This window comes from Vombatus ursinus, unplaced genomic scaffold, assembly GCF_900497805.2.
Source record: "Vombatus ursinus unplaced genomic scaffold, bare-nosed wombat genome assembly UNPS02014832.1, whole genome shotgun sequence".
Taxonomy (NCBI): Eukaryota; Metazoa; Chordata; class Mammalia; order Diprotodontia; family Vombatidae; genus Vombatus; species Vombatus ursinus.
The window spans coordinates 58,843,031-58,862,956 of NW_020954610.1; the positions used below are offsets into that span (position 1 = coordinate 58,843,031).

A 19,926-nucleotide genomic window follows, 5' to 3' on the forward strand; every position below is an offset into this window, starting at 1 on the left:
AAGTCTAAGAAGAGAACCTTAAGGGAGCGTTCATATTTAGGAGAGAAACTTCTGAAAAAAAAAAGGGGGGGTTAGACTTTATCTTTAAGGTCCCTTCCAACTCTAAAATCCTATAATTCTTCATTTGAGAAGTCAGAGAAAAAATGATGGAAAGAAATTCTTCCAGATGGAAAAGAAGGACATTGAGGTAACACATCAGATAACTTTGATTATCACAGGAAAATAGGAAGGTCCATGAGAAAGCAGAATTAAGGGGTGAGATTAGGTGCATGGGAACATTAGAAAAGTCTGAAATGCCCAGATTAGAGAGTGTGATGGGGGATCAACTAATGAACACAGGAATCACCAAGGGCCCAGCTGAGGCCAGACAGTATAAATGCAACATGTTAGTACAGTTAGGACTGTCCCTTGGAACACTCGACAGCCCAGAAGCTGAAATAACTTACTGGCACTTCCCTAGGCTAGAGAGTGGCAGTGGAGGACAGTGAAAAGCCAAAAGGTGCTAGGATGCTAGTGAGAGTATGTTTTAAGTGGCTGAGAAAAAGCTGGGGAGGGTGTCAAGGACAGCCAAGGAGGGACCCAGGAGTTAAGTTCAATCTAAAAGAGGGTGGGAGGCTATAGTAGAGAGGGGATGTTCAGAGGTCAAAATCCTGGAGGATGAAATGAAATGTGTGTGCTAATGTTAAAATGGGAGAAAAAAAAAAGAACTTTGATAGTTTTATCTTTACTTTTCCAGGGTATTTTCACTTATTTTTAGTTTCTGGATTTATAGGGAGTTGCTCACAGAGCAACAACTACGTGTCACATTTCCTTTTTCCTTATAAGGAAATAATTGGTCCAATGATTCAAGTTTTATGGAAGAACTTTCTCCTAATAATTATCTCATCTTTACTGTAGTCTTGAAATATTTACACAATCTACACCAATAATGTTAGAATTACCATCTCTGGCAGAACCAGGAAAACATTGTACACAGTAATAGTCACGTTGTGGGATGACTGACTTTGATTTACTTAGCTCTTCTCAGCAATGGAAGGATCTGAGAAAACTCCAAAAGTCTCATGATGGAAAATGCTATCCACATCCAGAGAAAGAACTATGGAGTTTGAATGCAGATGGAAGCATAGTATTTGCCATTTTTTTCCTTCTGTTTTGTTTTGTCTCCTCCTTGTGGTTCCTCCTATTGGTTCTAATTCTTCCTTCCAACATGACTTATGTGAAAATATGTTTAATAGGAATGTATATGTAAAGCCTATATCAGATTGCACACCTTGGGGAAGATTGCACACCTTCTTGGGGAGGGAGGGGGAGAAAATTTTAAACTCAAAAGCATGTGGAAGTGATTGTTGATAAATCAAAATAAGTTAATAAAAAATTTTGAAAAAAGATTTACCATCTCTGAATGTTTTTTATATGGAAAAATTTCTGATTGTGGCTAGGAGGTTTCTGTCATCCAATACCAATTCTACCAAGAAACAAATAGAAAATATCTTAGTACAGTGGTGCTTTAGGGGTATAGATTTAGAGGGAGGCATTAGTGAAGGGCTGTCAGTATAGAGCTTTGTACTTGTCATCCATATTACATATTAACACTTCTGTTCAAAAATTACTGTTTTCCTTAAGCTGTGACATCAGATTCTGACCGATGCAGATATTTTTATTATTATTTTTGTTCCCAATAATCAAAATGACATGAAGATATATAATTTCCATAATAATTTGTGTTAATACTTTGATGAGAATTTTTTTCTAAATTAGATTGAGAGTAGAAATGTAAATTAAGGGACAATCTACTAATTTCTTGACAGTATTAGGTTTTAACTAAAATCCACAGTAGAGAAGAATCATTACCAAATTCATTCATTATGCTATTTTCAAGGTTAATTACTTCTTTAAGGCCTTCTACCTTAAGAAGAGGATGTTAGCACATAGAAGTGTTTGTTGAACTTGATTCCTAGTATGATACTTGTGAAATGCAAACATATTTTCATTTACTAATGGCTTCAATGATTGTAGAAGCATTTAATTACTTGTAAGATTAGGATTAAAAAAAATCAAATCAACTTCTAACTGTAAAATTAGCACCAAGTGCTAATTGCTTCCTACTGTTAGCTATAGGATGGAAACAGAAGAATTTATAAAAGATCTGTTCCTTGACAGTAATCCTTTTTTGGCTGTTGTACCATCAGATACACTAGAAGGGTAGAGAGAGGTCTGGAGAATGTTCTGGTGAATGATAAATTTATATTTAGCTTTAAGACTTAAGAGAGGGAAGAAATTAAGGGAAAGGGTTTAGAGATTTTTAAAAAGTAACATGCTTAACTCAATATTGGAGAATAGGAATCATTTTAGTTGAGTAAGTAATAAAAAACTGAGAGAACTCAAAGGCCTACAAGATTTTCCTGTTTGATTCTTGGCAGCAGACTCTGAATCTTTCCTTCCTTTACCACTAGCTACAGCCAGTCTGAGAGTTAATTCCTGTTGCCAGAAGCAATTGCCATCCATAGTAATTTCTATTAGTGGGTCACTGGAGCCATACCATTTCTTTTCTCTCCACTCTTCTGGCCTCCTTGCTTTACCTTCTCCAGGTCCACTTTGTACATATTTAGTACAGGCCTAGATCTGTCTCCTTGAGGAAAGCAACTAGACTAAAGGTATTCTCACCTCCCTCTCAGTGTACTTACTGAGCTCCGTTTTGAACAGCTGGTAAGTGTCTGGGTTCCGTATGGTGAAGGCAATGTACATGTCTGGAGATCCCTAATCTGCCTGGCAAGCAGAGAGCTTTTGCAGCACTCCAGTGAGGGAGAGGATGATCTCTGGATCATATAGCACATCTACAATGAAAAATTCAGATAAGTCACTTCCCTTTAAATTTATTACTTAAAAATATTGAAAACGTTATGTGCTTTCTTGACTTAGGAAGGAAGGCTAGAGCCTGAAGAATGTAGCAGTTATAGTCATTTTATGCATCATAAAGTGAAGGAAAATTGCTCAGATTAAAATGAAATAATCTAGAAGAAAAGTTTATTTTCAAGTTGCTAAAGGGTGCTACCAAAAAACAAAAATCAGAGGCAATGACTCGTGTCCGTAAATGTGTGCGTGCGTGCGTGTGTGTGTGTGTGTGTGTGTGTGTGCGTGTGTGTATCTAATTGGTCAATATAAAAGATGCCTAGTGAAGCAAAACCTAACTGTTATTCTTAACCATTTCTATCTTCTAAGATTGGTATACCAAAAAGACCACTAGGTTTGAAATAGTAGGACCTGACTTCGAATCCCACTCTGCTGCTTACCATCCTATAACTTGGGAACAACTCATTAACCTCTGACCCTCATATATAAAAATGAATGGAGGTCTGAGGTCCCTTCCAGCTCTTATTTATGATACTATGTTCTGATGATTTTTCAGTTCCAGTTTACTGGAATGACTGCAGCCCATGAATGAGAGGAAAGAAGACCTTTAAGATTCTTTAAAAACAACTGGATGAAATGCTTATTCCTTTGGTAGACTGCTACTCTAACATCTTGGGGTAGCTGAAAGCCTCAGGATGAAATGGAGAATCAACCAGCCAATACAACAGAAATAAAGAATCACAGATTTTTAGGGTAGGCGGGTAGAACCTGAAGAAACTTCAGCCAGTGATGCTAAACAGGTCCCATGTGAATAAAAAATGAGAATAACAGGATATTGAGGCCAGCTTATTGTTGTCTCCAAATATGATTGGTGAACAATATTGCTTTTCTACATGAGTAGTTCTTAAAATGGTGCTTGTCTCTGAAGCTCTTCAAGTCTTGTTACCCAAGTAGGGATCTGTAAAGTGCTTTAGAAACAGAAGGTACAATATGAATGTAAGTTCTTTTAGAAGCAAGGTGTTAAGGTAGAAAGAGCACTGGGCTGGGAGTTAGAAGGATTACTAACTGTGTGACCATGAGCAAGTCAGACTTTCATTTGACCAATTAGTAAACCATGATTCAGAGGTTAATACATGCACTATTTACCCCAATAGGATTGTTGTGAGGAAAGGATTTTCTAAATGGGAGTTATCGTTTCTCTTTAGGCATGATAAGAAACCAAAGAAGGGTAGAGAACATGTGTCTCATGTTGTCTGGGGAAGACAGGCTATGGAGGCATGGTGGCCAAAAATGCCCAAAAATCTCAGCAGAGGTTTTTTCAGTAGGGCGTTCTGAGAGTAATAAGTAGTGAACTGTTAGTACTCTCAAAGTAGGACCCAGAGCAAGAAACAACCCTGCTGAAATGATGAAATTAAAATCCTTCTAATCAACTGTAATCTGGTTAAGGGTCACACTTGCTGCTAGGAGCCCTGGGGAATTTCATCTTAAAACATGTAACTGGGACATAACTGTAGATTCTCTTACTGGGCAAAACCAGAGATCATTCACCTGATACATACATAAATGAAATGAATCTGAATAGCTGTAATCTAAAATGAGGATGTTATGCATTGAGTAACTCATGGTTACCAACGGTAACAGTCCCTTGTATTTACTTTACTCTGGGGAATGAAAAACAATTTCCCTAACATTCAATCAAGTTTTCTTGTTCTTAACAGTTTCCACCACTGTACCCCTTCTCTTGATCAAGCTGTACTCCTCATCTCTAACATGATCTGTCTTGGTCAATACCTGCTGCAATGACGACATCTGGTTGGAAGACAGAGAGTTGTTCTGTAGTAACTAGATCCCAGTCCAACTGAACAGCCATCACAGTGGGTTTTGGTGAGACCAATGTACTGACTGAAGGTTGCAGGGGTGCTGTGGAATCTGGCTCTAGCAAGAAGCCATTTAGGAGGATATTTCCTTTGAGCTGCTGAAGAACCTGACTGTGACAGTCACTGAAGAGATATGCTTTGGGAGAGCACATCTTGCAAATAGCCAGACCTGTAAAACCAGCTCCACTTCCAAGTTCCAAGACTGTTCTGGGTGTGAGAAGTAAAGAAAGGCAACAAATTACTATTTCTGCAAGTATCAACCCACTTTTCCCCTGTTTGCTTCAGCTCCTGTTCCATCTGTTACCTGTTAGTGAAGGTCGCTGGGTTTTCTATGGCCCATTCTGCAAGGTAGAGAGCAGCTTCCCATGTGACCAGGCCTGTGGTCCCCTGAGAAATGATTGCTGTACTTTCAGAGAGGGAGACTGAATTTCCAGAGGGCTGGTAGAGGGAGAGAGAAAAGTTCTTTAACAAAGTAAAAACCACATGCTTCTTTAAATATGAAATGAACAGCAAATCATCACAAATCCCAGGTAGAGCCTTCTTTGACTCCCTGAGTTACCCATGACATGTCCCTCTGGCCATTAAGGCTTCTAAAAACACAAAAAGTTGAAGCTGAATGCTCACATTCTCTCACCTTTGCTGTTCCCTACATATAGCACCAAGAACACTATTTGGATTGCTGCCTAAGACTATGCCTGACATTCAGCCATAGAACCTTTATGTTTCTTCAGGAAAATGAACTGAATAACCTGATGAGTTGTTTTTGCTTGTTCTTGAAGTATAGGTGCATATCACGTATATCACATGGACCAATGACACCTCCTGCAACCATTGTCCTGTGAGATAACATTTGTGCCACTAGAGACAAGACACTTTTGCCTACCAAGTAAAAAGCATTTCTTCAGTGCTTCAGTGCCTCCCAACCCTGTGGCAGAAACTGTTCTAAATGCTCAGGATATGAAGAAAAAGTGAAATGGTTCCTGCCCTTAAGAATGTACAGTCTAGCCAGAGACAACGTGTGTGTGTGTGCGCATGTGTGTGTGCGCATGTGTGTGCGCGCGTTACATGTATTTATGTATACAATAACTACAAGGTAATTTGTGGGAGGGAGGTGGGAGGAAATGCACTAGCAACTGGGAGGATCAGAACTGTTTCCTATACAGATGTCATTTGAGTTACACCATGAAGGGAATGAGAAAAGTCTAAGGGACAGAGGTGAGGAGGGAGTGCACTCCATACATGGGGGACAATCGACGCAAAGGCATGGCATTCGGACATGGAGTGTCAAATGTCACTTTGGACACAGTGTACATGAATGGGAATAATGTAGGAAAGGTAAGACTGCTTCCTGAGTCAAAGTGTTAGGAAAGTAGATGAAACCGTCCTACCAGCAAATAACTCCGATGGCATTGGGTGGATTCCTCAGCAGAAAGAATTTCAGCTAATGCTTCGTAGAGCTCATCCAAAGGCTCTGTGTGAGCAGCCTCATGCTGTGGACATACAAGAGTGAGCAGGAATTCAAGGATGCAGCTAGGAGGATTAAATGACAATTACTAATCGTTTCTTAGTTAGGTAATAAAGAATGGTATGACTGACAAGACTCTCCCATCCACGCAGCTGTGGTGTGTCTAATGTCTCCAAGTCCCCATCCTGGAAGCAGACAGTTGGAAGATAAAGGTATGTTTGTGGGCTTAGATTCTGACATCAGCCAGCATGTCATCATCATCTCGAAGCCTATTTGCCGGCAGTGAACAAGGAAGTTTGGCCTCTTCCTAAAAATCCAATCCACATTCAGGAAAGATCAGGAAGAGTTCCAGAAACTCTATTCACCTTCAGAGCACACACTGCTCTGGTTCAGGATATTGTCTGTGAAGGAGAGCTGTCAGTTCTTTACCTTTTTAATTAGCTCAGAGAGGAAGCACCGAGTGTATTTCACTGATGGTGGATGTTTCACATACAGTGGATGCAGGACGGTCTGTGACAAATAACAAACAAGAGGTTGCTAATGGAACTAGTTTTTTAATGTATTCTATCATTCGTTAGTTTTGCATTAATTTTGAAGTTTTAATTTGGAGGGACAACCTAAAACTAGTGTGATAAGCTCAAAGTAAGAAAATTTTGAGGGCAAGGCCTGTCTTACCTTTGTATTTGTATTTCCAGTGCTTAGCAAAGTACTTGACAACATAGTAGGAGTTTAATACATTCTTGTAGATTGATTATTGATTTGGAGGAAAATGGAGGGTGGGCACATATGGTTATAACCATAACCATACCTGATACACTCAAAAGACTGACTCAAAATTCAAAAGTAATATCCCAAGAAATATCTGTCTCATAGGAGAAAGGAATGCTGAGAAAAGTGCTTCTATATGCAGAGAATGGGCAGCTTGGTAGAGGAGAGGATAGAGTGTGGGTTTGGGAGTCAAGAAGACTCATCTTCCTGAGTTCAAATCCAGCCCCAGACACTTACTAGCTGTGTGACCCTGGATACGTCACTTAATTCTGTTTGTCTCAGTTTCCTCTTCCGTAAAATGAGTTGGAAAAGGAAATGGCAAACTACTTGAATCTTTGCCAAGAAAACCACAAATGTGGTTACAAAGAGTTGGACAGGACTGAAAAATGACTAACAAAATATCTGGAGAAAGACTCTGTCCTCTGGCCAGAGCCAAAAGCACTGTCCAGATTGCTTTAGGACTGCCAGTGAGTGAAAAAACTATGAATCAGATCTTCGGTGTAGCAAATCTACAGGTATGTACAATTAAGAGATTATAGTTTTAGCAAACTATCTTATTTGGCAGAGAATCTGATACAATATAATTGCAGTTAAGATGTATCCTATTTTCTACTGGCTTAGACTTTCAGACAATGTTACATTTTAAAGCAGTTGTGCTTAAGGCATTATTCCCTTTGGAGCCACCACCAGGGAAGTTGTCTCCCTTTTCTTCCTTCCACCGTAGCCTCTTTCCTCTTCCTTGCTTTCTGCTGCCCAGAACCCATGTAGCCTGCTTGACTGTTCACCTCACTTGGATGAAATGGGAGTCACCAACTCTATTTCTTCTGGTCAGACAGAAGACCATCAGGCCTTACCATCTGGCCCGGAATGCAACCATGTCTTGAAATCTAAGAATGCCTGAACCTCCTCACCTGCCCGTTAGACTTTTAGGCCTTTCCACCTGCCTTATGTGTTGTCTCTCTCCAATAAGAACATAAACCCTTTGAGAACAGAGGACGGCTCCATTTTCCTATTTATATAACTAGTGTTTGGCTCATGGTAAGCTTTTCATCATTCTTTCACCTATTTTTCCTTATATAAACGTCTCATCTATGAGAAGAGAATTCCAAGTAGAAACCAAAAATGCAGTCCTGGGGGACCTCTGGCTCCACCACCCGCTGCCACCGCAATGCCAATAAAGGGGCGCTTCCCTATCCACCAGACCCTGCAGTTCCCGAGCCAGGGTGAAGTCGTGTTTAACAGCTCGGTCAAGGTCATGACCATGAATTACCACACCTGAGCCAGGGAGCCAGGAAATTTGTGTTTTTCAACATTCCTCAGATTCAGTACAAAAACCCCTGGGTGCAGAACATGATGTTCAAGAACATGAAACCATCACCATTTCTGTGGTTTAATTTAGATTCTGGTGAGCAGGTTCTGGTGGATGTGGAGGACAAGAGCAACAAAGAGATAGTGCAGCATATCAAAAAGATCCTGGGGAAAAATAAGGAAGTCCTCAAGATGGAGGAGCTAGAGAAAAAGAAGCTTTCGCACCCAGCTAATTTTGGATCCCAAAAATACTGCCCTGGGGAATGTGTCTGGGAAGTGGAAGGACAGGTCCCCTGCCCAACCATTGTGCCTTTGCCCAAAGAGATGACTGGCCAGTACAAAACTGCTCTGAAAGTCCGTGCTCAAGACTGAGGGCCCACAGTGAAGGCTCCTAAAGCCTGGGACATCTGGGCCTGTGTTGAAGGCCAAAGGCCTTAGAGACCAAAGGAGGGAGAGACAGGTACTCACGTGGTCTCAGCAACTAACTGGTAAACTCCCAGGCCTCTCTCCAGAGTCCAGGAAAGCCCAAGCTTCCTGGTATTCAAAAGGCCCCATTTTAGGCACTAGTACAAGGCTGGAGAAGCAAGAAGACAAAACAAGGCTGGGGGATTTATGTAAAAAGACTTAGTTTGCTAATAAAATACTTTATATTGACTCTAAAAAAAAAAGCATAGCACTATTTTTCTTAGGGAAATTGCTGAGCCCAATTTCTATTCCTCCCTATTTATTATTTTCATCTTTTTCCCCTTTTCCCATTCTTTCAAAGTATTTGTCCTAATAATCTCATCTTTTTTTTCCAAATGTAAGACAATAACACGCTGTTAAAATAAAAAACAAAGTCTGTATATTATGTGTAGTTTATACTTCCACTACATAAACAAGAGTAAACTCTTAAGTGCAGGTTAGGCAAAGGCAAAGTATCTAGCTTAAGCAAAGGCTTTATATCTAGCAGCTTATATAACAAGCCTAAATTTATACCTCACATCTACATGGTGTGGAGGCAGCATGGCATAATGGATAGAGGGCAGGCCTCAGAGCCAAGAAGACCTGGGTTCTAGTCCTTCCTCTGACACATACTATCTCTATAAACATGTGCAAGTCATAATCTTAGTACCCTAGGCAACTTTTTTGTTTCCTAATTAACAACTTGTTTTCTCTTCCCTCCATCCTACCTCTTCCCTCCTTTCTCCTTCAAAAAATACCCCCCCAAAACCCTATTAATAATTAGGCATAGTCAAACAAGACAAATTGTAATATTGGTCATGTGCAAAAATGTGTCTCATTTTGTGTCACTGTTCTGCTCACCAGGAAGTGAATAGTATTCTTCCTTACTGGTCCTCTGGAATCATGGTTGATCACTGCATTAACCAAAGTTGTCTTTTAACACTGTTCATTTCTAAAATGTTATAGTACATGTACAGCTATGTTGTAGTTACATATATAGAGAGAGAGAAAGAGAAAGAGAGCATAGTTATGAGTATAAATTTTTCCCTTGCTTCTACTCACTTTACTCTTCTTTAGTGTTCATACAAGTGTTTCTAGTTTTCTCTAAAACCATCCCTTTAATTTTTGGGCTCAGGCAGTTTCCTGAGGCTACAAATTCTAGATGAGTTGCCATAAGGTGAAGAGAGTTTCCATGCCTGATTACCCTACACAAAAGCCATCACAGATCTGGACCAAAATTAGAGTTTACAGGGCCAAGGCATCTCTCCTTACATTTGAGTAAAGCACTGTACTTTTACACTTGTGTAGTCTCTGTCTCCTAGGTTTCTAGGTGAATTTTTAAAATCTATTAAGCCAGCTATTTTAAAAGCTGGAAGAATACATAGCACCTGTCATCTTTTTTTTGTTGCAGACGGTTTCAAAAATGCATTCATTCCCTCCTCTCAAGTGTGTTTTTATATATTCTGATAGCTTCATCCATGGAAACAAAGCATCCCAAACTGTCCATTGTGCTGACATGCCAATGCAGGATGATACAAATGACTTCTTTTTAAGTTTCTGTTTTTAAAGGCTCCAGAAAGCTTGCTGCTGACATGGCAGGTGGCAGCACATTTCTTGCAGAGATTCAGTCTGCCTGAATATTTCTCAAAGTGAGATGGCATTAAAATCTATGGAGCTTTTTTTAACCCTCTGCAAAATATTCAGTAGCAGCTTATAATCCAATGAATTCTTTAATTTCTCTTCAAGGCTCTATTCAAAGGAGAGTAAAAAACATGAAGAAAAATGTCAAGGACATTTTCAGAGGAACATTAAATTTGCAAATGGTACATTTTTCTGTAGACTATTATGATTCACTAGAGACCCTGGGCCAAGAGGAAGTGGAAGCCATAATCAGAAAGCATGACCTTGATATATTAGACATTATCTATGAAGAAAAGGAGAGGAAATGAACAAACAAAAAATGCACCCAAAAACACAGACAAAACAACTCAAATCACTGGTTTTCATACAGTCCATTTAGAACCAGAATTTTAGAGCTTGAAGAAAAGATGTTAGTGATCACGGAGTTCAATTCCCTTATTTTACAGGTGAGGAAGATGGGCCCCTCCTATCAATTAATATGGAAACATCTTTCCTTATTAATAAACAGATGACTTAAGCAGAATGAAATAAACTTTTGTTGTTGTTTTTTTTTTCTTTTGACTAGGCATTTGGGGTTAAGTGACTTGCCCAGAGTCACACAGCTAGGAAGCATTATGTGTCTGAGGCCAGATTTGAACTCAGGTCCTCCTGAATCCAGGGCCAGTGCTCTATCCACTACGCCACCTAGCTGCCCCCAAGAAAGTTATTTTTAATAGGCCTGTTTATGTCCTGGATAAATAGAAACCTTTTAAATACAAGAACACCAAGTGCTTCTCCGATCACCTGATTTTAGACTTCCCTTTCACAGGTTACTCCAGGACAGAGAGGATATACCTTGGCTGAACTAAGGCCATAACAGTTCCCATGTTATTTCTGAATGATTAATGTTTATAACATTGTTTGCCATGATATTGTGGGGCAGCTACCATCTCCTCTAAATGTTGTACCTAAGGATTTCCAAACTGTTTGGTAGAAGTGTATTCCTGAGCCACTAACCCCGGCTACCACTTGAGCCAGTCACACTGAGTTCCCCAGAGGTCCTAAACTCTGGGCAAAGCCATACTCATCACACTTTTTGCATGGCCCTTTACCCACTATTCAGGACCAGTACCAAATCAGCTGCTCTAGAGTGCAGAGTGACCCTTCTGTGGGCAATTACTTATCTGCTTATCTATAACAGGAAAAGTCTTTGTGCCTTTTCTGTCCAGTGAGAAGGTAGAGAGGAGAGGAAAGAGAGTATATGAGGCATCCACTACCAGAACTGCTGTGAACATTTGGCTGAGTGTAGGGGACTAAGACATGTACCTACTGGTGCTGCGGCTGCTGCCATTGCTGTTGCCACTCTTATCTCTCCAACAACAGGACCTCTCAGAGAACAAGGTGGCCATAGGGAGGATGATCCTTCCTGCCCTGGAGAAAGCCACATCATTCATGGAGAAGAGATTCAGCGAGCTTAACCTGGATGGAGTATCAGGATTCTGGATACTGGAAGGTGGTGTGGCTTCCTCTTTTCCACAGAATGACTAGCAACCAAGACTGTCTTTAGACTTTTCAATTCATTTGCTAACCTCAGGCATAGGATATTAGCTGAGGCTGAACTTTATGTTTTGGTAATTTAGTAAGAGTATGGGTTTTATTTTTCTCATTTGGCCTCTGCCTATCTGGAGGAAAACCTTACTTTACACCTCTTGGGTTTTTAGAAGTAAAAAGAATTACATTAAACACTGAAGAAAAAATTTTTGAAAGCACAGGTCCCTAAAGAACGCTATAGCCCAGCTTCCCAAAGCAAAGCAAACAGTCTCTATGGCTCATTTTCTTTCGTCATTGTACCAACAAGGTAGGAGATAATATTCTTGTTTAATAGTTAAATAAAAATATTTCTATTAATTTACTGGGCCATCTGTGAGCAAACTGTTCCTCTACTCTAACCTCAGCTCACAATGTATTATAATCAAAGACATTTAGAGGTTCTGAGAAAGTGGATAAAGTGTTTGTTCAGCTTTGGAAAAGGAAAGTAGTCTGATGATAATGTACTGGAGAAAGGCCAAGTCAAACAGAGAGAAAACTCCACTCTGGTGTGGGACCAGTTGTAACCTCTGAGACTAGTAATAACTATCCTTAAGGGAGCAAACAGCCTGGGTCTCAAGATCTTGGTTTGGGATTGTTTCCATTAGGCTTCTACCTACAAAGTAATCCTCCCACTGGAGGTAATGGGAGCCCTTCTTAATCTTATTCCATGTTGGCTGCCAGCTCAGCCCTCCTACAACTGGAATTTGTGATGCCAGAAAATTCTAGGAGATGATGTTGCTAGGGTTTGAAGCAAATTTTCTTATGTCCATGTGGTCTGGATTTGGGCAGTACTATGTATAATGAATTTTTTTCCCCAGCAGGCTCTTCTCACCTGCTATCCCAAACCCAAGAGATTACCAAGAAAATGACCCCAGTATTGGGACCCTAGGATGAAAGGGAAAGTGTTCATCTCTAGTTCTTACTGAGAAAGGTGGGAGGATAGTAGGGTTTGGTTTTTTGTTGTTGTTGTTGTTGTTGTTTTGATCATGTTAATGACTAAGAGGAAAAAGAAAAAAAATTGCAACCCTAGAAAATACCTGTCACCATTTTCCCTACTCATCTGGGACACACAACAATTATTCTAGACCCTTTGATTTTTTTTAATGTGGCCTCAGGGAGAATTTAGTTGAGCTCTTCTGCTATGGCTATTTCATTCTTCAACTTTCTAGAGATCTAATCCTCCACAAATTACAAAAATCCATACATGTGATTCCCTTTAATGACTTCATTCATTCCCAGAACACCTCAGTGAAGAGGGAAGGGGACTTAATCTTGAGGAAAATGGCTAGAGTTCAGAAAGAGATTTGCCTTGGGTCATAGCAGAGAAAATTAAGGGCTGAAGTTACCTTGCTTCCAGTCCCCCAGTTCTTCCAATCACAGTTCCACCCATAAAGAAGGGTAGGGAGTAATACCTCATTGTTGGTGGAAAGAACTAGAACTATGATAGCGGTATTTCAGGGGCGGTAGCCTCTGCCTAAATAATGCACAGGAATAAGATTCAGACACATTTCTCTGTATAAGAAGAGCCAAAGCACACCAGTGGGGCTAGATCTGATTCACAGGGCTGTCATGTTCCTTCACAGTGCAACTAAAAGGTGTCTTGGAGAAATGGGGCCAGGAGCCTGCCCTGAAGCCCTTGAGCCTGAAGGTAGAGAACATAGTGAAGAAGTTGTTACCCCTCATCACCAGAGCCACAATCTACCTCAAGCTCAGTGACTCTATGTACTTCAAAGGTAAATATTGTGCAAGTCAGGAGGTTTATTTGCTAGGGAAACTAATCTAATCTCCCTCGCTTGAATGATTCTGGCAAACCTATGGGGTTGAGTAGACAAACTGCCATCCAGCCTCCTAACAAAGTACACAGAAACTCAACTGAGAGGAATTAGCAGAAAGTGTCTCCTTTCACAGTCCTTTCTGACTCTAAAAAGCTCCCTCTGGCATCTCCAGGTCTCTCTACCTGGAGAAATGGGGCCACAGTGGAAGCTTATCTTTAAATGACATGTCATTGTATGTCATTCTGTATAGATACTCTAATTGTGGCTAGGTCTCCCTCACTTTCTAACCAAACTATAAGTATGTGTTTTTTAAAGAAAATTAAGAAAAAAATAAAGAAAAAGAAAATTAAGTATCATCCACCAGTAATGCTCTTCTTCGGGATGTATTGTGAGTTCCTCCACGGCCAGATCTGTCTTTCACCTTTCTTTGTAGCCTTAGTGCTTATCATAGTGTCTTACAATAGTAGGCATTTAACAAATATTTATTTGACTGACTGACAGTAGGGGTCTCTTCCTGTTGATGAGAATATATTTCTTGAATCATTTCAACTCCAGTTCTCAAGTGGTTGGTGAAGGTCACAAGACCCTAGCCATACATTTGTGAGGCACAAGAAATTTAGGTTTGGGTCATGTATGTCCAGGGCATCAGTAGGATGGAAATCTGGTATCAGAGTTGACATAAAATTGCTTTCTCTTACTGTGTTACTGGTCAATTTCACTCTGACAGAATTTCAAGAGACTCTAAAGCCAGGGTTTTGGAATCTCCCTCATTCATGGAGTCAAACAAACACCTCCATGATCTACTCCAAGTTTAGCAACTCACATCCTTTTTCAGAAGGATTAAGTGATTCATGCATGGCGCTCTTACTAGGAACCAAGTGAGTTTAATTGCTCTTTTTCTTTTTTCCCTGCATAGAAAAGTACTATCAGCAACCCCTCATATAAAAACACTTCACACAGCAGCTGCTCCCATTTCAGTATGCTTTTTCTGCCATTCAGTGAGCAAACAAATGTTTTGCTCATTTTATTTTTTCAAGTGAATATTTATATATTTTCCAGTTATATGTAATGACAATTTTAACATTCACTTTTTAAATTTTGAGTTCCAAATTCTCTCCTTCAATCCCTCCCCTCTACCCTCCTTGAGAAGACAAGCAATTTGATATAGATTTTACATGTACATTTACATGTACATTTACATTTACATTTACAAAAAAAAAACATATTTCTGTATTAGGAACATTGCAAAAGAAAAGACAGACCCCCACCCAAAGAGAAAAACAAGAAAAATAAAGTTTGTTGTTGTTGTTGTTGTTGTTTTTAGCATATGCTTTGATCTGCATTCAGATTCCATTAATTCTTTCTCTGGAGGTGGATTGCATATGCTTTTCAAACTCAAAATCAGTTCTACAACTCCTCTTATCTTCATTCATTGCTTTATCCAAATAACAACCTGGGACTGCTTGCTCCTCAGGGAGGAGGGCTTGCAGCCCTGCACTGTCACTGACGTCTGCAGGGAACTCATGACTAAGCCTGGCTGCATGGGCTATACACTCTCACACCAGCTCCTCTATTTCCTGATTGCCAAAATGGTAAGTGACTATTTCATGGGCTAGAAGATTGCTCCAGAAGGCCAGATAGTACCAAATTTAGATAGTGTTGACCAGGAGGCCATCCAGCTACCACCATATATATGACAATGTTTTATTGGAGCCAAAATCAAAGACTTGAAGAATAGGTTGTTTGTCTTTGGCACATAGCCTGTTGCCCATGGCTTTTTACCCTGATCTTCAAGGCACATTGCTCTTACTTGCTACTCACCTACAGATTTCAGATTGAAATTGTAGTCCAATTCCTAATTATTTGTATCTTCACTTGTCAGAAAGATTCTCTGCACTATTTTTGTGACTAGAGGTATCAAAAAATGTCTCCTTGCCTTCCCTACTTGGCTGTATCTCTGTCAGATGCTTCTGATCCAAAATTGGAAGTGGAGACAGTTGTCTCTAAAGAGTTCAATTCAATATTTCAAAACACTTTTAAGAATTCAGAAACTCACTTGGCATAGGAAGGACTCAATATTTATACTTGATAAAAATGGAAATGAGTAGGTGAGTAGATGGCATCTGGGTCTTTGGACTACTGATCTCTCAGAGTCTACTATAGCTGCTGTTCCAGAAGACAACCAACAGGGTGAGTCCTAGAAAGAATTATAATTAGAGTTCCAATTATACATGTTGTAAGACTTCATGCAGAAAGAATCCTGGCAAAAGCCTTCATTTTACATACACTGACAATATCTGAGGTCCATTTCAAAATCACATATTTTTTTCTTAATTGCTACTCCTTCCTGCCACCAAAATGAAATTCAATGCTCCCTGGTGCTCTGGTCCCTAGAAAGGATGCTCAGATGGCCTGTTCCTCCAGTCCAAATACTACATGGATATTCTGTGTGCTAACATGATGGCATTGAACTTGGAAATTGAACAAGTTGGATTTCCATTTCTCAATCAAGATCTCTTCATGGAAAATAGTATGAATTGCTTTCCATTCTCCAGATAAGTGCATATAATCCTTCTGTTTTATCACACACACACACGCCATTCTTGATGATAGTTCTAACTTCTTTTATTCACAATTCCCCTCCCTTAAAATACAGAGTGTCTGAACTCTCCAGGACTGATATCAGTCCTTCATCTTTAGGTCAGGGATAAAGTAAGCTGGAATGGTAGAAGTTCTTTAGTTTGGAAGCCCAAATCCCATCAAATATTTTCATCTCCCAAAAAACCTATGACTTTATCCAACCTTCATTGAAGCTCTCAGTTGTTGAGGTCATGCTTACCTCAAAGTTGAACTAGGTTGTGCCGCCTGTTTCTACAGCAAAGATGCAGTTTTACTCTTCTCTATCAGGCAAGAGTTCTAGTGGCTCGATACACTCAACTCTGCTCAGGTTTGTGCTGACCCCTGAGGACATAGCAGGCATAACAATGGGAACAGAGGTGGGGAAGACTGCCAAAGGAACCCAGGATATTTGAGAAGATAATTAATTTCATCTTCTTTTCCTCAGTCATGTTCTGTGGAATTTCTGGATACTCAGATTTCTACAAGCCTAGATGGCTACAGATTATTCTTACCTGGCAGCAACCTAAGGAGGGATGCTTTGGGAAGCCTTGTGAGTATAGTTGACTACCTTGGTGGCAGGGAAGTTGAGCAGTTAGACAAGATGAAAATGCAATCTTCCATGTCCCATCAGAAGAAAATGCATTAGCAACTCATTGGAGATTTTGCAAAGATGAAAAACTATTTTCCCAAGCACTGATAATATTCGATGGAGGGAACTTTTACTGAATGCTAGGAATGTACTGTCCCTACTCTTAGTGTTCGTGGTCTCCATCCAAGGAGCAGAAGAGACACAGTATAAAAAGAGAGGAGTGGTGTAGAGCATTGGCAGGAAAGCAAAGAACTGAGCTTAAGGCCTTACAACAGGGTTTCTGAGTTGAGATCATTTGCCTTCAGGATCCTAAAAAGGATTTGGGCATCTAAAAGAAGTTTGCAAGAAAGAGATCTTATGAAAGAAGTAGCAGGAGCTCTAGAATTGATGGAATAAACATAATGACAACTCATATTTATATAGCACTTGGCATATACAGTCAGGAGTGAGAGAAACCACAAACACAGCCCCTTCAGGTTCAAGAAGTCTCCCACAACAGCACAGGGTTGTTGGAAATGAGGGTGGGGGATGGCAGGAGACATTTGTGAAAACTCAGTTTAAAGAATTTCACCTGATGTTCCTCTCTATTTTTTCTGTCCCCAGATGACAATAGAAAACAATTACCCAGAGTTGGTAAAGACCAACAACAATCATTGAGAAGAGTTAAGAGGAGAGAGAAAGGATTTTCAGGTAAAACCATCAAAAGCTAACAGGATGTCTTTCCAGTGCCCAGAAGACAAGTGGGAAAAGCCTGGGACTATACTTAGTCACCTCTCCCTACACACACATTATCCTATGCAGAGATGCCCTATATTTTACTAACAGAAATACAAGACAATTTAATAGGCATAAATTGCATTTGCTCTTCTGAAAATGCACATTTGGATTACATTCTTCAGGAAAAAGAAAACATTTCCAGGGAAGAGCCCTGGCTTCCTTCCCCCATGTCAGGTGGTCCAGAAGACTAAAAGAAGATGGTAATTTGGGGCTACGGAATGAAAAAGTGGGTTAGTAGCAAAGAACAGTTGTGATATCAGAGTTGACAGAAAGACTTGCTGCAATTTCTTGTTTTTCATATTTTAGGTGGAATTTAGTTTATTTATTTTTCTTTTCTGAAGAATTCCTCCCTAAGTTTAAGGGGCAAGCAGAGAGCAAGACAGATCCACTCTTCTTCTGGGTATTCTCCTACCATGTCAGTGTACATTTTACTCTCAGTTACCTCGGGAGTGATTAGCCAAACCCTTCCATGCTCCCTTCTCTCTTTTGGTCATTTAACTTCTCATCAACATCTCCACCTGCAAGTGGTGATAAGAAAGGAAACTCAAACAATTTTATAGGTCTGAGCAAGGGGGAAGCCATCACAAGGCCCTTGGATTTTTCTTTATCAGTGCTAGTACCTGCCAAATACTGATGACCAATTAAGAACTAATTCTCCCCACCTGCTGGAGAGAAATGACCTTATTTAGTTGTGAGGGCAGCTATTTCCTTAAGGCAGCCTAGTGATTCTGGGACTCTTCTGCAAGGTCAAAGGGGTTAACAAAGTGAATCAAATCCAGAACCTTTCAAGACCATGCATCTTTAAAAAAAAAGAAGCTCATTTAGCTTGGTGACAACAAAAGAAAGGACACAGGGACAGGGAGTGAGAAGCAAGGCAACCTTCATTCTGTGTGTCTGAGTCAGGTCCTTTCTCTTCACTTCTGTGAAATGGGGGAACAGTCATGGCTCACTCACATTTTCCTAGGGGTACTGTTAGAAGGAATAAAATAATCTGGGTGACACCATTTGAGGTGTTTAATAACTCTACTAAATAATTTTATGGGATTAACACATGAGCTAAAGGTCCATGCCTAAAGCTGAACAAATAAGTGATAACATCAGGGTGGAACTGTGGCAACCCTGAGCAGCAATGAAAAGCATATCTGATGGGCAGCCTAACATTATTCTTTCTCTCCAGATGGGTGTTCTTCACATAAAACAGGTGTGGCAGTTGCAGCCTTGGGTGGCTTCCTTTATCACTCTGCAGAACATTCACCAACCATCACCAAAGCTCGTTAATGCCTCAAAACAAGCAAGCAGCAACTCAAAGGGATGATTCTATACCTGCTGAAAATGAAACATAGCTTTTTTGGTAATGCATCCCCTTAGGTCCTGAGATTACATAAATTCACCAGGAGAGTAGTGGGAAACTACAGGCAGACAAGCTAGACAAAACCAGTGTAATTGAAAATTGGGATTAGCAGAGCTAGCAGAAGGATAAAAGTAACAGTATTAACTATGTTTAGCAAAACTGGTCACCCTGATTGGCCTCCAGAAATTACTAAATTATTTTAACTTAACCAACATCAGGCATCTCTTATGTGCAGACAACTGTGCAAGATGCTCAGGGGAAAACAATTTCAATAAATAGTGCCTGTCTCATGGAATTTACAATCAAAGTGCCTCTTCCTAACTCCTCGTAATATAACACCCCTGGAAAGGTGAATTCTAGTCATTGAAAGCCAGGAAATTTTGAGGTTGGGTATTCCCAGGCTCCACAATTTCTATCTGTTCTGTTTAGGAGCAAAGACAGATATGGCAAGTAGATATATGACTTTCAAGGAATAAAATACCACATTGCCCAGAATTTGAAGCAATATACTTTCACAGCATATGCCTACTGGGGAAGCCCACTGAAATGTTTCCTTCCCACAGTCCCTTTGATTCCTTAATTAATGGCACCTATAGAATATAAATGCTATAAGAGTAGAAAATGTTTGTTTTCATCTTTGTTCTCCAGAACCTATTAAGTGTCTGGAATATAGTAGGAGCTTAATAAATGCTTGTTGATTATTTATTGATCTCATTTCTAATTTGAATTGATTATTCACAATGCCCACAAACAAAGGTCTTGTTGCTTCAGTTGACTTACTGGGTCATTACTATATGTCCTTAATAATGTAGTTCTTCAGAGTGAAGAGAGTGGCCCAAATGTGATTTCATAATCTTTCACAGCTCAGTTCCTACCAATGCCATAGCATTCTG

General features: G+C 39.9%; 2 protein-coding genes and 1 pseudogene across 6 annotated transcripts; 2 read left to right on the forward strand and 1 right to left on the reverse strand.

Annotated features, from left to right (window-relative positions):
- Window positions 1-1,332: 1,332 nt before the first annotated feature.
- EEF2KMT (eukaryotic elongation factor 2 lysine methyltransferase) lies at window positions 1,333-6,998 on the reverse strand. The gene is made up of 6 exons (XM_027839383.1): window positions 6,990-6,998; window positions 6,622-6,702; window positions 6,116-6,217; window positions 5,032-5,165; window positions 4,642-4,934; window positions 1,333-2,834 (listed from the first exon to the last, which is right to left on the reverse strand). Exons 1-6 carry the CDS (start codon window positions 6,996-6,998, stop codon window positions 2,758-2,760), a joined length of 696 nt encoding a protein of 231 aa, XP_027695184.1. The 3' UTR covers window positions 1,333-2,757.
- On the forward strand, window positions 5,922-19,721 carry LOC114026091 (UPF0764 protein C16orf89 homolog). 5 transcript variants are annotated; one of them, XM_027839721.1, is made up of 10 exons: window positions 5,999-6,062; window positions 6,345-6,404; window positions 11,716-11,845; window positions 13,506-13,655; window positions 14,425-14,575; window positions 15,172-15,289; window positions 16,092-16,227; window positions 16,762-16,866; window positions 17,509-17,595; window positions 18,860-19,721. In XM_027839721.1, exons 3-10 carry the CDS (start codon window positions 11,749-11,751, stop codon window positions 18,958-18,960), a joined length of 945 nt encoding a protein of 314 aa, XP_027695522.1. In that variant the 5' UTR covers window positions 5,999-6,062; window positions 6,345-6,404; window positions 11,716-11,748; the 3' UTR covers window positions 18,961-19,721. The 5 variants fall into 5 exon arrangements, with proteins under 5 accessions (XP_027695523.1, XP_027695522.1, XP_027695521.1 ...); XM_027839722.1 differs by lacking the exons at window positions 5,999-6,062; window positions 6,345-6,404 and adding an exon at window positions 5,922-5,942; XM_027839720.1 differs by lacking the exon at window positions 5,999-6,062 and having other exon boundaries at window positions 6,146-6,404.
- On the forward strand, window positions 8,129-8,640 carry LOC114026092 (annotated as a pseudogene).
- Window positions 19,722-19,926: the final 205 nt, after the last annotated feature.

What these genes read in the sequence shown, in the direction of transcription:
- EEF2KMT (XM_027839383.1), bottom strand. An exon ending in GCCATCGGAGTTATTTGCTG is followed by an intron (nt 5,166 to 6,115) that starts GTAGGACGGTTT and finishes TCCCTCTACCAG; the next exon opens with CCCTCTGGAAATTCAGTCTC. An exon ending in AGATGTCGTCATTGCAGCAG is followed by an intron (nt 2,835 to 4,641) that starts GTATTGACCAAG and finishes TTTTCATTGTAG; the next exon opens with ATGTGCTATATGATCCAGAG.
- LOC114026091 (XM_027839718.1), top strand. Translation starts at nt 11,653, where the DNA reads ATGTACCTACTGGTGCTGCGGCTGCTGCCATTGCTGTTGCCACTCTTA. An exon ending in AGGATTCTGGATACTGGAAG is followed by an intron (nt 11,846 to 13,505) that starts GTGGTGTGGCTT and finishes GTTCCTTCACAG; the next exon opens with TGCAACTAAAAGGTGTCTTG. An exon ending in GAGAGAGAAAGGATTTTCAG is followed by an intron (nt 17,596 to 18,859) that starts GTAAAACCATCA and finishes CTTTCTCTCCAG; the next exon opens with ATGGGTGTTCTTCACATAAA.